This window comes from Vanessa cardui, chromosome 3 (assembly GCF_905220365.1).
Source record: "Vanessa cardui chromosome 3, ilVanCard2.1, whole genome shotgun sequence".
Classification (NCBI taxonomy): Eukaryota; Metazoa; Arthropoda; class Insecta; order Lepidoptera; family Nymphalidae; genus Vanessa; species Vanessa cardui.
The window spans coordinates 2,345,611-2,363,145 of NC_061125.1; the positions used below are offsets into that span (position 1 = coordinate 2,345,611).

At 37.0% G+C, this 17,535-nt stretch overlaps 1 protein-coding gene across 7 annotated transcripts in view; it reads left to right on the top strand.

Moving 5' to 3' along the window:
- Positions 1-17,535, top strand: part of LOC124543496 (cytosolic purine 5'-nucleotidase) — a 57,187-nt gene that overhangs the window by 7,412 nt on the left and 32,240 nt on the right. The window contains exons 1-2 of one of the 7 annotated variants that reach the window (XM_047121718.1): positions 7,015-7,150; positions 8,061-8,320. The exons of 2 other annotated variants lie outside the window; for them this stretch is intronic. In XM_047121718.1, the coding sequence (XP_046977674.1) occupies positions 8,208-8,320 (113 nt within the window). In that variant the 5' untranslated portion in view covers positions 7,015-7,150; positions 8,061-8,207. Of the gene's footprint in view, positions 1-7,014; positions 7,240-8,016; positions 8,321-17,535 lie in introns of those variants that run through there. 4 more of the 7 variants (XM_047121717.1, XM_047121715.1, XM_047121716.1 and 1 more) reach the window with 4 other exon arrangements.

A 17,535-nucleotide genomic window follows, 5' to 3' on the forward strand; every position in this document is an offset into this window, starting at 1 on the left:
CGGCATTACGAAAGACATTTTTTTGTAAAATAAAAAAAAAATATTATTTTTAACGGGCCACTTAAAAACTCAGTAGCTTATCGCTTGAAGATTGCACACAATTAGTTTGAATGAATAATTTAGCCTAGTTTTTAAGATATCACTGAAATTCTTAGAACACGCCTAGCGTGTTCGCGGCGTGGCTATAGAAATTCGCATGAACACGCTAGGCGTGTCGCTGGCACTGAACGTGTTAAAGCCTTATGAGCTTTTTAGCGGCTTTATTTTCAGGTATTAGGTAAGAGTTTGTTCGTAATTTTCTTTATATAACTTGTTATACTTTTACGTAACTAAACACGGTTTGACGATATCTGTAATAATATTAAATATTTATCACCAGAATGTCAGTGTTTTTATATACAACGGACGGTTTCAACTCAAATATCAAATTGTGATGGATTTTTGCATACGAAATCAAAACAATCGGTGTATGTATAAAAAATTCTTTACATTAATGAATTATAATCCAAATATTGTAATCATATCACTATCTAATATTTCTTAAGCCGAAGTAAAGTCAGTAACTGGGTTAAACATCTGGAGTAAAGGGTGGGAGTTCAAGTACTTTGTTTGACCTTTTGACTGTTAGCCATCGCAACTTAAGCTTTGTGCATTATCTTGATTAAATAGGCCTTATTCTAGTACTTTATTCTCGTAGTTTGCTTCCGTTTAAGAATTTAGCTTTAATGCCAAACTGCCTTGTTTGGTTCTTGGTTTACGTTTTCGGGATTAAATAGACGTGTGCCGTTTTCTTATGCACTTTATAGAATCCTTCCATGTATGTATTCATGTTCGATCTCTTTAAAATCTGATTGCTAATTTTCAAACCAATATTTTCCAATATTTAATCAGTTATCTAGATAAGTTTTGGGACAGCGCGGTGTAATTAAGCTCCATATATCTTCGAGGAAAAAGGAGGCCCTAAAAGAATTTTTCAGGTTGCTTTACTTTATGGGCCAGGTTAAAGGCAAGGGACAATTATGGAATAAGTTTAGTAGGACCCATCAGCTCTTGCTTGCAAGTCAGGGTATGTGTCTTTAGTAGATATTGTTTTCAAGAATTCTTGAAGTCTTAATGACGGTCCAGTCTTCAGGGCTCTTCTTGTGAGTTATTGAGGATGAAAATTCGCGTTATTATGTTAAATATACTACGTTGGGTTTCAAAAAATATGACTGACTAAAGTTTAACTTAGAATGTGCCAATTGTAGGGCGATATTACTGAGTAACAATAGTTATACGTATTATGAAATATAGACATTTTTAAATCATTTAATAAACAATTGAATACTTAGAATTTCAACATTTGCAACAATGAATATAAAAAATGGCGGTTGTTATCAATTCATCTATGAATCCAAATTTTAATTGCCAATTAAGGTTTATATGTGTAACTCGTCACGCGATTTTTTAAGAATTGAACCATTCTCGGAAGTATTTGATTCCACGATATAAATATATATATCACGTAGCCCAAAAGATTCGTTGGCGACCTTGTTGCTTAAATCTGCAAATGAAATCAAAATGGCATATATACCATACGCTGGAGCTAGTCAATATATGTCATTGGGTTTTCTGTAAATATATTCTTAATATGCTATTAAGATTAGGTAGTTAACAGTGTTGCATTCCCTTTCTAAAGATAGCAGACCGTCATTGGTTCTTCACCTGATCTCCATTTGAAGAGTATCAACAACAACAACAGCCTGTAAATTTCCCACTGCTGGGCTAGGGCCTCCTCTCCCTTTGAGAATGTTTGGCACATATTCCACAACGCTGTTCAATGCGAGTTGGTGGAATACACATGTGGCAGATTTTTTATGAAATTAGACACATGTAGGTTTCCTTCAACACAGAGCACGAGATGAATTATAAACACAAATTAAGCACATGATATTAATCGTATCATCGTTTCATTATATAGTTATAACTTTATAAAGGGTGGCGTCGTTGGCTAGTCTACCTTTCGAAACGTAGTCGTAATCACCTAAATCAGACAAAAGGACTATTAAACTAGGTGTTGAAAATTATATACGTTTGGTAATGTTCAAGTCGTAATCTAATTTTTATTATTGTTTCTTTTAAATACTGACATATATATCTGCACGTAATACATGTTCCTGTCGGTATATGATTTCCTTTCGTGGTATTTTTGTCATTTGGATTTTGGATTAGTTTCTGAGAACTAATCCTAATGACAACTTATCTCTAGTTATTTTATCGAGTCGTATCATTAAGATACAATTTGATATAGATATGGATAATACTCTTGCTTAAATTGCTTCATTAATAAATATATGAATGTTTTGTCAAACAGTTTCTTTCAAAGTGGTTCGTTAAATAAATTACACACTAACGATTGGTTCCAGTCAATTGCACTGTGTTTAAAGTAGATATTTTAATAACCTACTGATTTTATATACTTTTATCGAGTTTACCGATGATAGTTTGGAGTAATAATAATAATCAAAAATACATTCAAAGAAACGTAGCTACACTATTTAGAAATTAACTTTACTAAAATTTTAAATGCTTAAGTGACTCTGTCTGCCATATCTTCACGCTTTAGCCGTTTATCCTATTTAGATGAAATTTTATTTTGGAGATAGTTTCAGTTCCGGGAAAGGACATTTTTTTAATGCAATGATTTGTGTACTATAGTTTAAGTCTGATAAACTTTTCGTGTTAAAGTGTTAAAGTGGTAGTGCCACGCTGTATACCTTCGGGTTACAGCCGAATGGGCCGGCACGCCCGGGGAAGTACCACTCTTTCACTTAAAATCGGCGTAAAGTGGTAGTTATGCTACCGCGTTTCGTCCGGTAAGTGAGAGTTCCGGAGGCCCAATCCCCCTCCCCCCCAAAACTTGATGGTTGTGCAGAATTTGGTTAAATTACCCCAGGAGGGTACCATCAGCGACAGCGGTGGAGAATCCCTCTCTGGGCATCCATGCTCAGGACATACACCACCTGAGCAGGGATGCCCAGGCTGCCCTCCGAATTCTGGGGGGGGGCAATTTTGCGCTCGCCACTGTTCGGGGCAAGCGGAGTAGGCATCATAAGGCAACCCCTACCACCCTCGCTGTGGACTTCTGCAACATAAGGGGACTCAACTCCAACCTCAACGCCGTTCACTACCATCTGGAAACGGCGAAGCCGGCCTTGCTCTTTCTAACCGAGACCCAGATATCTTCTCCTGCCGATACGACTTTTCTCTCGTACCCTGGGTACAAATTGGAACATTCCTTTATACCACGAGCTGGGGTATGCGTTTACGTCAGAGATGATATCTGTTCTCGACGCCTCGGCAGCCTTGAAGGACAGGACCTATCGATTATCTGGCTGCGTGTAGACTGCGATGACCATCCGCGAATCTATGCGTGCCTTTATAGGTCCCATAGCGGTAATGCCGAAACCGACCGACTGGTTGAGCACGTCCAAATGGCTACAGATTCCGTGCTTCAGCAGATTCCATCCGCAGAGATCATTATTCTGGGTGACTTTAATGCTCACCACGCAGAATGGCTCGGCTCACGCACCACCGATCATGCGGGTAGATCTGTTCTGGACTTCGCTCTAGCATATGATCTGACACAACTGGTCAACTCGCCAACGCGAATACCGGATGTGGAGGATCATACACCTTCCCTGTTGGACCTTCTGCTGACTTCACATCCGGGTGGCTATCAGGTTATCGTCGATCCCCCTCTGGGCTCGTCTGACCACTGTCTCGTCCGGAGTACAGTGCCGGTTGTGCGGTACTCACGGCCTCGCTTTGTTGGGTGCCGCCGAGTATAGCACTACAAGTCAGCAGATTGGGATGGGATGCGGTCTTTTTTTGCATCTTACCCATGGGGGCAGATTTGTTTCTCGCCGGATGATCCGAACGCTGCTGCTGACTCTGTTGCCGATGTGGTGCTTCAGGGTATGGAACTATTCATTCCTTACTCTGCAGTACCCATCGGTGGCAAGTCCCAGCCTTGGTTTGGTCGCTTCTGCAAAACGGCATCACGCCGAAAGTGGGAACGCTATCAAACCTGGGCTAATGCATCTGCGTCTCGTGATGTAAATACCAGCGCATTTAAAAAGGAATACAACTCTGCCTCTAGGTCCCTCAAAAACGTGATTGCTAGGGCGAAGACGGAGTACATTGGCAGAATTGGCGAGAGACTGGTGCGTCTCCCTTCAGGAACACGAGCGTTCTGGTCTCTCGCTAAGGCTGTCTTAGGGAATTTCTGTCAGCCATCTTTTCCATCTCTGCACAGAGACGGTGAGTCATTGGCCCATACCGCGAAAGAGAAAGCTGATCTTTTAGGCTCTCTCTTCGCGTCGAACTCGACTCTGGATGACCAAGGAAAATCTCCACCAACAATTCCGCGGTGTGATACCACGATGCCGGAGGTTAAATTCCGGCAAAGTGCAGTTCGTAAAGCACTTCTTTCCTTGGACATTCATAAGTCGAGCGGACCCGATGGTATCCCTCCAATCGTGCTACGGACATGTGCTCCCGAGTTGGCACCGGTCTTAACGCGTCTTTTCCGGCAATCCTACACATTAGGCGTCGTCCCGAATTCCTGGAAGACAGCTTTGGTGCATCCGATCCCTAAAAAAGGCAACCGCTCAGACCCGTCCAATTATAGGCCTATAGCCATCACCTCCTTGCTCTCCAAGATAATGGAGTCCCTTATAAACTGCCAGCTCCTGCGGTATCTAGAGGAGAACCAGCTGATTAGCGACCGCCAGTACGGTTTCCGTCGGGGTCGGTCAGCCGGTGATCTTCTAGTTTACCTTACTTACAGGTGGGCTGAAGCAGTTGAGAGCAAGGGTGAGGCATTAGCAGCCAGCTTGGACATAGCGAAGGCCTTCGATCGTGTATGGCACAAAGCGCTTCTTTCGAAGCTTCCTTCCTATGGGCTTCCCGGGAAATTATGCAATTGGATTACCAGCTTTTTGGCAGATCGGAGCATCAAGGTCGTTGTCGACGGTGCATGCTCTGACTTAAAATTCGTCAATGCTGGTGTTCCACAAGGCTGCGTTCTATCACCCACTCTGTTTCTTCTGCATATCAATGATTTGTTGCAAATCGGGAACATTCATTGCTATGCAGACGACAGTACCGTTGACACCTTATACACCGGCCGCGCTAATATTTCTCGGGAAAACGTCGAAGAGAACCGGAACAAACTTGTGTCTGAAATCGAGTCTTCATTAAACGAAGTCTCGAATTGGGGCCGGCTAAATCTAGTCCATTTCAACCCCAAAAAGACGCAAGTTTGCGCGTTAACCGCTAAAAAAACACCATTTGTCGTATCTCCACGATTTGAGAACATTCCGATAGCCGCTACAGGTAGTATCGGAATACTTGGCGTTGATATTTCGAGCCTCGTTCAGTTCCGCGGTCAATTGGAAGGCAAAGCCAAATTGGCTTCAAAAAAGCTGGGCGTGCTCAGCAAGGCGAGACAGTATTTCACGTCGGCCCATCGCCTTAAACTTTACAAGGCGCAAATTCGGCCTCACATGGAGTACTGCTCTCACCTCTGGGCGGGTGCTCCCCAGTACCAGCTCCTTCCATTTGACCGCATCCAACGTAGAGCGGCTCGAGTTATCGACGATCAAGCTCTTTCCGATCTCCTTGATCCCTTGGCTTTGCGTAGAGATGTCGGATCACTCTGCATCTTCTACCGAATGTTTCACGGGGAATGTTCCGAGGAATTGTTCGGATTAATCCCGGCTGCTGAATTTCACCTTCGGACATCTCGCCAAAATTCTAAGTTTCACCCGCACCACCTTGATGTCCGAAAATCCACAACAGCGCGATTTCTCAGACATTTTCTGCCTCGCACAACCACTTTGTGGAACCAGCTTTCGCCGGCGGTTTTTCCGAACCGATACGACATGGGAACCTTTAAGAAAAGAGCGTACTCCTTTTTGAAAGGCCGGCAACGCACCTGCAAGCCCCCTGGTGTTGCAGGTGTCCATGGGCGGTGGTAGTCACTTTCCATCAGGTGAGCCTCCTGCTCGTTTGCTACCTATGCCATAAAAAAAAAAAAAAAAAAAGTGTTTAAAGCCTAAGATTCGACTATGATATAAGCCTAAGTATTTTGACATCTAATTGGTTGATTACTTGTATCGTATAAAACTTAACTCCCTTAATCGGAAACATTCTACTTCATTACTTAATTAATATATTCGAACAGTCAGTTTCAGAATTAGAATGAGAATTTTTTTCTTAGCCATTTTTTGATACATTAAAGCTTTGGCTGATGAAATTCTTCCTTCTTAAGGTCATAGGTCCATATGGCTGGCCTTTACCGCCTTTCTATAATTATTTAAAAATACATAACAATAATTTAAATTAAAAAATACTATTGCAAACTCGTGAAGCGTGTATTCTTATTCTGTTAGCATTAAGTCAAGTAGACATTCACTAAATTTTAACCTTGCCTTTTTTGCGCGTATTTTCGGTGTTCGTATATCATGAGCGCTTATAATTGTTAACTCTTTTTGCTTATTATTGAAAAATGTTAATCGTAAAACGAATTTTGCAACTGTGTTGGGTGAACCAGTATGAATGTTCTATTATTTGTTTTACTATATGATTAGATAAATAACTATGTTTTCGAAAATGGACTGTGTGCTCGGCGACTTGGTGGGGACCTTCAAGGTAAACTCAAATAATCTGACAAATAACTGTCTGGTCAAATAAATTATCATACGGAACTGCAAATCTAACAATAAAGAACATTTCGCCATCATTTAAACTGTATTTTTTTATCTTGTAATAAGAATAATATAGGTTGTACTTAATTTAAAATTAAGCAATGTTTTTTTTATTTTATTGCTCAATAAATAAAGGAATTTGAACAGGAACACGTTTTCAGTGATTATATTAAGTTTTAATTGGTACGTGTTATTATTTATCAATTGTTTGAGGCTGCCTTGTGAATCAGCTGTTACATCGCGCGGTCGCGGGGTAATCGTTGTTGTGGGGGCTTTGGTTGACGCTGGCGTGAACGCCGAACGCCGTCAGTATACGCGAACACGCTTGCCGCGTCACATCGTCTGTTTCGTATTCCAATTGATAATCACATTCCTTATCGCGATCTTGAACGTTAAGTGTATGTATGCCGTGTGTTTAGTGATTACGTTTCAGTGATAGAAAGATTTCCAAGTGTTTAATTAGTTTGTTGTACGAATCTGTTTTACCGTATGTACGAATGTTGCGAATTGTAAAGGCATTTGTGTGTACATAATCAAATTTAACACATCGATTTGATATTTGCCATTTCAAAAGTTGATACGTAATTTTTTCAAGGTCATTTTTGTTTTTTTTTGTGAAAGATTTTAACAAGTTCCACCTGTATCTGATTCTTGCTTTGTTTACAAGTTTTTCATACTAATTATTTCCTTTTTTTTATTTGTATAAAAATGTCTCGTTTCGTATAATGTGGAGTAATAAAACTTTGACACTTATGAGTCACTCGTAGACGTTGCATTGTTTGTTCTTGAAAACTCGTGTGAAAACAAAGGAAACTAATTAATCTTGTCCATATTTAAAACTTTGTTGACTTAATGGAGAGATGACTATTCCATTCTATTAGGGAATTACCATACATCAAACATATATGTTACGAACTTCCCTCTTATTACGAGACATATTTAAAAATCAAGGATATCGACGATTTTCCGAGTAATTACTTGGAAGTGAGTAATACCGTCTGGCGAATTTATATTGATTACTGCGTCTCCTGGCAGATTCCCCCAGTCGTCCTGCATTCCCTCCCTAAGTTCGTTATCCATATCGCTATCTATAGATATATCATCTCTTCATACCTTGTAGTTTTTTCGAATAACGTTAACATTGTCATTAACCTCATTTTTATTGGCACTTGTTGAAATTTAACGAAAATGTACTTACACGCTATACCCGCATGACATACGGATGCCTTTGTCACAGTAAATCTTTTAAACTTTAATGTAATCAAGGATATCAACTCAAACGCTTCCTGTGTGTTACAATCGAAATAGGTAATGATAGTTGATCGTGCAATCTAATTTGGAATGTACCGTATATGAAGTGCATGCTGGAAAACGGATAAATAAATCGGAATTCCTAAATATATAAACGCTTCGGACGAAATTGGTTCGGTAATAAAAACAGTGAGTGCAGTGAGGATGAGGTACCAGGGAATTATGCCGAATGGAACGTCGGATTTGTTTCCCAACTCTGCGATCACGAACGGCTCGTCGTATGGCAAAGGGGATAGATACACGGCGGCTCCTAATGAGTGAGTTAGATGTCTATTTTTGTTCTTGGAATATTTGTTTGTCTTAAGTCACGATATTTTCGGCGGTAAGTGGACATAGCCAAAACACAATGCGGTGTAAATCAAATGTTTTAGCGGTACACGTATAGTATTTATCGATATAGCTTTGATTGAATGGCATTATTTTCATGTTTTGTTGTTGTTGTAGCCGTAAAATTTGGCTTATATTAGGTGAGGTACTTGAATTACAATGGAATTTAACCGTTATTTAAAAAAAAGGGGGACCAAAGAAAGTTTGTTTCGTCCAAAAAGTTTTCATTTTGAAACGACATATGAAAATGTTGCATCTAAATTCGACATTGAAATGAGATTGATCATGCCTAAAGAATCAAGTAAATGTTTCAATTCTCTTTCAAATTATTTCTACAAAATATCAAAATCGATTTACGCGCTCGTGTATAAATAAGATACAGTCACATTAGCTTGTGATTTTTTATCGAAGTTTTGACGTTCCAGACGAAAGTATTTTAAGATGACTGGAAAGCGAAGATCGGCTGAATACATGTTGCTATTCCAATATGATTTGCATCAAGATTGTGATCTTACATTCGTACAGGAAACGAGTATTTGGACATACGTCAGGGCTGTCATCTTGCTAAACATTATTAATCGGGACATTACACCTACTAGCGCCAATGTTTATATCCGTACACCTGACTTGCCTTGCACTTCCAATGACAGAGCAATGTTATGTTCCAATTCAGAAATATTTATCATGTCAAGACCAAAATATATGTTTTTCCTTTAACGCGTTGTTATTGAAGTTAATGTAAATATTGTACGATTTTGGGTCAACGTTATTTTCAGTTATTCTAAACGATTCTTCTCGACATAATTGTCGATATGCTTTATTTATCATCGGAAATGATAAAGATTGTTATAAATATTATATGAGTCACTTGTCTTAACCCTTTCTCTGTGTCGAGTATCACATGATTCATGCTTATTGTTTAGCTATTGTGTCGGTTATTCGGACATTAAACCATAATACTTGTAATATTAAAATAACCTCTTTTTACTTAATGCATAAGTTTATATTCGTATACCAAAACAACATTATTTTTAATTGTTGTCTGTTTGGTTGTTCCGGCTAATCTCTGGAACGGTTTGACCGATTTTGACAAGACTTTCATTGGCATATAGCTTAGGGCATAAGGATTAATTTAGGCTACTTTTATTTTAGAATTGTACATAAAAATCAGTTTCATTCAAATGCGTACGAAGTCTCGAGCACAGCAAGTTATCAGTGTAGATAATTCTTGAATAATAAGAAAGTAAAAGTAGTTTGGATTAAGGAATAAAACGTTGCAAGCGATGATCAGGGCGGGATATCTTAGGAGTGAAGAAGGGTAAAGATTTTTCGGCCTATAAAGAAGTATCAGAATTTATTCTCAAACTTTTGGGTTTCGACTTACGCACGCCGTTAACACACTTCACTAATGAACACAATGCATGTAATGCAACATAAAGGGAATATTGGCGAAAACATGTAGGGGGTATTAAAACAATACACAAATATTAATATAAATATACATAATTATATTTGTGATCGCCTTATGTTAATTTAGTCGTCGTGCAAGAAGCGAAAAGCTCGACAGTAATAAAACAACAATCCACATAAATACATTGGCATCAAAACAGACGTGATTTTTGTATTTGTTGATTTCACGCGGGATGTGATTACAAAGTGTATTTGTAAACATAATTAATTTATGTTTAATCCGATGTGTTTAATAGAGTAACTACTGAGTTAATTTTTGACTATTTTTAGTAGAATTTTCACTCCGAAACGATGTTTGATTTTAAATCTATTTATCTTTAATAGGTAGTTCTTTATGTAGGTCCGTCTGGATGGGTACCACCCAATACTGAGTATGGTTGTGTGTTATGGTGGAACATTGGCGCTATGAGTAATGATTACTATTTACAGAACCAACGTATATATCGTGTAGGGCAGTGGTGACCACTTAACATTAGATCGCTCATTCCTTAGTTCTAACCTACCTGTCATAAAAAGTGTTTATTTGCAAGTTAAAAAATATTTGAACCTATCGATTTCAAAACCAAAATTTATATTCGGCCTTTTAACTTTGAGACTGTAATTTATAAAACATTAAAACGACTTCAAAATTAGATACAATTAGTGAAGATAATATAAAACTATATATCTATCAAACTACTATACGGATTTTGATGAAACTTACACTGTTCCCTTAGTTGAACCTAATTTAGATTAAAAATGATCATCTCAATACAACTTTTAGTTTTCGAGAAATCCGTGGACAAACATACACTTACGAAATTAAACATACGTGCTTGGAAGCCTAAATCAATCATTGTACTCAAATACTAATAACACTTAAATTCTAATAATGTTACATACATACATACATGTCGAACTGATAACCTCCTTTTTTAGAAGTCGGATAAAAGTATATATTCCAATTAAACAATATCCGGTTTATAATATATATCTATTTGAACCTGAAGTTAATATTAAAGAGAAACTTTGTGCTTATAGATGTTGTTATTGGAGTCGTACGCCTACTGCGTTGTATTCAGGTCAGAACGGAATTTATTTACATATTTCGCTGTTCGGTACATTTTGTATTGTATCGGTAATGTATGGCGACTCTTAACTCTTTAACTTCTAATTGATGCCTAACTAACTTGCTTTAAAATGTGTTTATAATTTGTATTAGTATTTTATTACTTCTAGGAGGATAGATAAAAAATAATTGTACTTTATTGACATAATCTGTAAACAAAATGGCGGAGAAGAGTATTTATTAAATTTCCTGCTGATTCTTATCGGTAGAATATTTTCGAACTGGTGGTAGCTTTATATACCAATACATATTCATAGACAATAAAAAAATATATTGTTTTTATTTTTTTCCTAATTGTGGTGTAACCGTTTATACAATGGCGTATTTGCTATAATTCAATATTACTTGTAAAATTATGTAATAATATGAATATTACGTAATAAATGATAATTTTATATTTTTATTCAAATCGTTAAATTATGTTTAATTATTTATTATTTCAAGATTAGTCGTTGTTCATGTGTGCGAAATTCGATGTTTGAAAATCGTTGTTTGTGTGGTGGTGTGATATGCAACGTTTTCGCGTTGCGTGATCATTCTCGTTAACCGAGTCAGTAGTGATAGGAACGATCGTGATAACGGAGTTCCGACGCGGCGCGGACGTGGCAATTGCTCACTCGGGCACTGGCTCTCAATCTGTGGAACATTTGTATTTTTACTCTTATTCATGAAAAATGAAATGAAAAAATGTTTATTAACAAAAAAACAACATTATACAATGAAATGTCCGGTGGTACTTACACTAGGTATTCCTGTGTCGTGGGTACCTATTGATAGTTTCACAGTACATGTTTATTGTTGTCGCTGGATTTAGAATATAAATTATATGATTGTTTAACATACATTGCATAATTTAAGTAGGATTAACTTACAGATGGTCTTATGTTAATTAATAGGTACTATACTAAGTGCAAGAAAAGTTTTTCGGTGGTATCATAGGTCAATGAGGAGAGAGAAATTGGACGGTAGTTTTGCGTTTTTTTTAAATACGGGATATTTGCCATATTAACTACAGGCACAGGGGACATAGCATCTTAGTTCCCAAGTTTGGTTGTACATTGACGATGAAATAGTTAATATTTCTTATAGCGTCATTGTCTATGGTTGATGGTGACTACTTACCATCAGGTGGCCCATATGCTCGTCCGCCAGCCTATACCATAAAGAGTTGTTTTTTATTTTTAGTTGATGGATAATGTTGTAATATCGAGCTCCTGTATTTCATAATACTTATAATAAAAATAACCATGTTAATTTAAAGACGTATTTTTACCGTGAGAAAATCATGAACTATTTGAGTTTCCACTTTAGTAACTTAATAATTAATTTTAATCGTAGTCAACCATCTTTAACCGACTAAATTAAGGAGGATGCTATCGATTCCTATTATTTTTTTAAATGTTTATGTTACCTCAGAACTCTGTTATTTGTGAAGCGATTTGGAAAATACCTTTTATATTTTGGATGTTATACTTCCCGTTCTGCCGATATTGAATTGCGAAGGTATTATTACTGTTATAAGTTATATGATTGGCCTCTTTGTGGTCGATTGCATTTTCAAATATTATGACGCGTTCCGTTTCAAGTATCAAATCAAATAAAATCAATTCAAATCAATTTTATTCAAGTAAACTACACAATAAAGCGTTTTTGAATCGTCAATAATTAAATACTTTAATAATAATTAAATACTACCATCGTTTCGGAAAGCAGCTTCTAGTGAGAAGAAACGGCAATAAACTCGCATAGTTGCTCTTTTCAAATAAACAGATTTACAATGCTGTTATTTACAGTAATTAGTCTATGATGGTACTATGACGGTCCCGAGCCTAACTCCAGGTTTTTTTTCTAAAAAGTATTATTTTAATGAATAATATGATTTATTTAATAATTTAGTCTTAATAATCATTTTAAATTTTGAAAATGGTAAATTGATTATATTTTCCGGTATCTTATTAGTATAGTGTTCCCAACTATAAAAAGATTGAGAACCACTGTATTAAAATTTAATTACTCATTAGATGTAACTGATTTCGAAATTGCGTAATGTTGTTCAATATTGAATAAAGGCGTCGTTTTTATTTATAATGAATGATATAAAGCGGCTAATTTAAGTTGAACACAGTATTCTTAGTAGTATTATTAACTGACTTCAAAGAATGGAGGTTCTCAATTCGGTTGTATTTTTTATGTTACCTCAACAACAACAACAGCCTGTAAATTCCCACTGCTGGGCTATAGGCCTCCTCTCCCTTTGAGGAGATGGTTTTGGAACATATTCCACCACGCTGTTCTAATGCGGGTTGATGGAATACACATGTGGCAGAAGTTCTATGAAATTTGTCACATGCAGGTTTCGTCACGATGTTTTCTTTTACCGCTGAGTACGAGATGAATTATAAAGACAAATTAAGAACCTAAGTCAGCGGTGCTCGCCTGGGTTTGAACCCGCAATCATCGGTTAAGATGCACGCGTTCTAACCAATGGGCCATCTCGACTCTTATGTTACCTCAGAACTCTGTAATTTATGAAGCAATTTAGGAAATTTTGTTTTTTAGTTTGCGAAGGTATAAGTCTCCTTTGGTTCAACTTACGTCGGTTTAAATTTTATACAAAGTAATAACTAACATCACGTAAATGTTCCACCGCTGGGTGACCTTTTAAGGAAAAGGTTTGGAATTTATTCATCCACGCTGCAATGTAATCCAAGTTGGAAGATACTCATATGGTAAAGTTTTCTTCGATACATAGACAGTTTCCTCACGATGTACTAGCACCAAATTCTCATGAAGTATTAACTTAATAACGGTTCCTAACTGGATTCGAACCTGTGACATTCATTGTTCTACCAGTAGACAATACACACGTTTAAATATAACAAACGAATGAAGTTTTCTCGTATGATATTTATTTTTCCTGTTTGCGGATTTTCTTAGGGTTCTTCAAGAATCACTCGTTCTCAGTATAAAATGTGAAGTAGGCACTACTATTACGAAAGAGACAATAGAGTTATATTTTCAGTACTATTTTTAAAAATGTTGACTTTTTATTAATTTATTATTACTTTTGATGTCTCGTGGATCCAGAAGGTAGTTGATAATATTGCAGACTCTTAGCTCCTGAGTTCAATTTTTGGGACTGTTGATTAAATGCTCAGGAATAACCCAGAATCAGGGAATAGACAATTGAAGCCATTGAATGTCGTGTGGCCTCTTCTCCCTTTTGAGGAGGTTTGGAGCATATTCCACCTCGCTGCTCCAATGCGTTTTGTATAAATGTGGCCGAATTTCGTTGAAATTAGGCGCGTGTAGGTTTCCTCAAGATGTTTTCTTTACCATAATAATTCACTAGATGAATTATAAATACAAATTAATCACCCGAAAAGTCAATTGTGTTTGTCTGGTGGTTTGAACCCGCAATCATCGGTTAAGATGTACGCGTATTATTCGAAAATAAAAGTAACAATCAAAGATTGATTTGAAGCATCCGTCTGCAATTGGTTCAGTTGTTTTTTTACTATGTCGGATGCCGTGTAATGCTCAGACTAGTCTCCAGTAATGTAGTATTGCAATACGTCATATCAGGTTGGGCACTCTAAAGATTGGTTCAATATGAACTGGTTATAATATGCGAATGCTCCAGGCGAGGGATTACGCTAATGCGTTCTTCGTATTTTGAGAGTCTTAAGAACAATTGTTGTGGCCGAAATCGGTCAGTTGTGTCCATCATTGTAATTTTTGTATTTCAAAACAGAAACTGTTCTATACTATTATTATAAATGTGAAAGTAACTATGTCTGTCTCTCAGTAAAGCAAACTTGAATACAAGAAAGGACATAGGCTACTTTTTTGCCCAACACGAGATAACCAACACTGTAAAACGCGAGCAAATTCGCCGGTGTCTACTAGTATTTAATATGTTATTTTTTGAGTTTTCCTTTATAACGTAGGTTAATACGACCAAGCTACGTAATGGTAAGTGGTCGTTATCGCCCATAGACATTATTGGTGTAATAAGTATTAAATATTCCTTAGATGCACCAACAACATTGAGAGCTAAGATGTCAGGTCTCTTGTAATAGTTTCACTGGCTCACTCATCCTTCAAACTGCAACACAACAATCCTAATTATTTCTGTTTGGCGGTATATATACCTTATGACTTATCGACTCGTTTAAATTGATAAACAGAAAAAAAAAATTGATAAACAGGTACCATGGCAATTATTGCCGATTTTGGCTTACCGATAAGCTGTTTTATAACAGATTGACTGTTACATGATCGAATATCGATATAATCGATAAAATACCAATTGGAATGATATCAGATAAATTTCGATCTTTAGAATTTGACATTGTTTTTTTTCTTATCTTGTACTCTTTATAGAATTCAGAAATTCTTCCTGTATAATACAATCATTAATAATTATTACTACAGAGTCATCATATAGAGCCTACTATAAGAGACATAAGTGATGTAATACTCTAATGTGAGAAATGTTTAATATTTCTTACAGCGCCATTGTCTAGGCCGTAGTGACTTTATAAAATCTGGTAGACCTAGAAAAATACTATTGAGCTAGGATAATTAAATCTATATTAATATTATAAATGTGAAAGTAACTCTGTCTGTCTGGCGCTTTTTCACGATTAAACCGCTGAACCGAATTTGATGAAATGTGGTATGAAACAAACTTGAACTCCAAGAAAGAACACAGGCTAGTTTTTTCCTGACACATGACAAGCAACACCCTAAAACGAGCGAAGCCGCGGGCAAGAACTATTAGTAGATACATATATAATTTATATATAAACCTGAAACAATGCTGATACTATTTCGTATTCAAGTATGTTCTTTCCCATGGGCGACCGCAAAGTGTAACCATATATATCTGAAGTGTAACGCTTCGGTAACTACGTCCCTAGTGTAACACACAATCTTGCATCGTTATGAGAGTAAATATCGAACGTAATCTTAAGAAATCAATTTGTAAAACTGTTAAATGTACATTATTTCAGCACCTCCCGCCTCATATTCTATGGGCTATCCTAACCTAGACAGTCGTTTGCCTGGAAGCGATAAGGTCGCCAAAGTTGTACGCCTCTTCTATTTAGGCTGGATCCATGTTGTATTTTTTTAGTAATATTATAATGTATGTAAAATTGACGAATGAGTAGCCCACCATCTTTTCGGGCTATTTACGATTTTGGTCATCGGCTGTCAGGTTTACAAAAGTACCCTATGTCCTTCTTTGTGATTGATTCATACTAAGCTGCATCAAATTCGATTCAGTAATTTGACCGTCAAACCCTAACAGGTGGACAGACATACAAATCTTCGCATTTATATAAGCATAGATATGTATCTAAAATTGTTTCCGCCCGCTGCGTCTGTCGCGTGTGAAAGAGACGGCAGATTTAAGATATTCTATGTCCTTTTCTGTACCCCTGACAACGTGTGTGCTAAATTTGATGATCCGTCGAGTCATTTAGACGTGAAAGCGTAACAAATAAACACACTCACTTTCGCATTTATTACGTCAGCTATGATCCAAGTGTCAATTGTTTTGATTGGTGTTTTCCTGTGTTAAGGATTGAGTAATCAGTAGGTACAAAGGTTACCTATGTAATCCTGCCATAGTTCGCCTGTCTAGAATTTTGAATAAAGCAATTATAAACGGGCTGTTTTGCGTTTAGAGTTAAGATGGCCCAGTAATTAGAACGCGTGCATCTTAACCGATGATTGCGGGTTCAAACCCAGGCAAGCACCGCTGATTCATGTGCTTAATTTGTCTTTATAATTCATCTCGTGCACAGTGGTGAAGGAAAACATCATGAGGAAACCTGCATGTGACAAATTTCATAGAAATTCTACCACATGTATATTCCGCCAACCCGTATTGGAATGCAGCGTGGTGGAATATGTTCCAGAACCTTCTCCTCAAAGGGAGAGGAGGCCATTAGCCAAGCAGTGGGAATTTACAGGCTGTTGTTGATTTTGTTGTTGTTTAGTGTTTTAAAGATATAAATACATATTGGACAACATAACATACATTACGCTAATTTAATTATAAGTGAAAACCTCGTTCGAGGATTGGTGAGTTGGTTTTGTGGAGATCGAAAGTTGCTGTTGCTAGTTCGTATTTGCTTCTCGTGTTTATACAATGTGTCTATCGTAATATTTGATACTAGTTGTTGCTCACGCCTTCACTTGTATTTGAGGCAATGGTGACCTTTCTTTAGCTTAGTGGTTTGGCCGTAAAATAACAACATACATATAAAATTTTATATTAGTACATATGCAGGATCCGACAAATTGTTTTAAATGAATTGCTTGAAGTGTTTTTTGGTAAGCTTCTGATGGTAAGGTCACAACCAACCATAGAAATTTGTCATAATCAAAATAAACTTTATTCAAGTAGGCTTTTACAACCACTTTTGAATCGTCATTTTACAATTAAGTGAAGCTACCACCGGTTCGGAAAGTAGATTCCACCGAGAAGAAGTGGCAAGAAACTCAGTAGTTACTCTTTTTCAACATTTAAAAAATACAATTATTTAGAGTAAT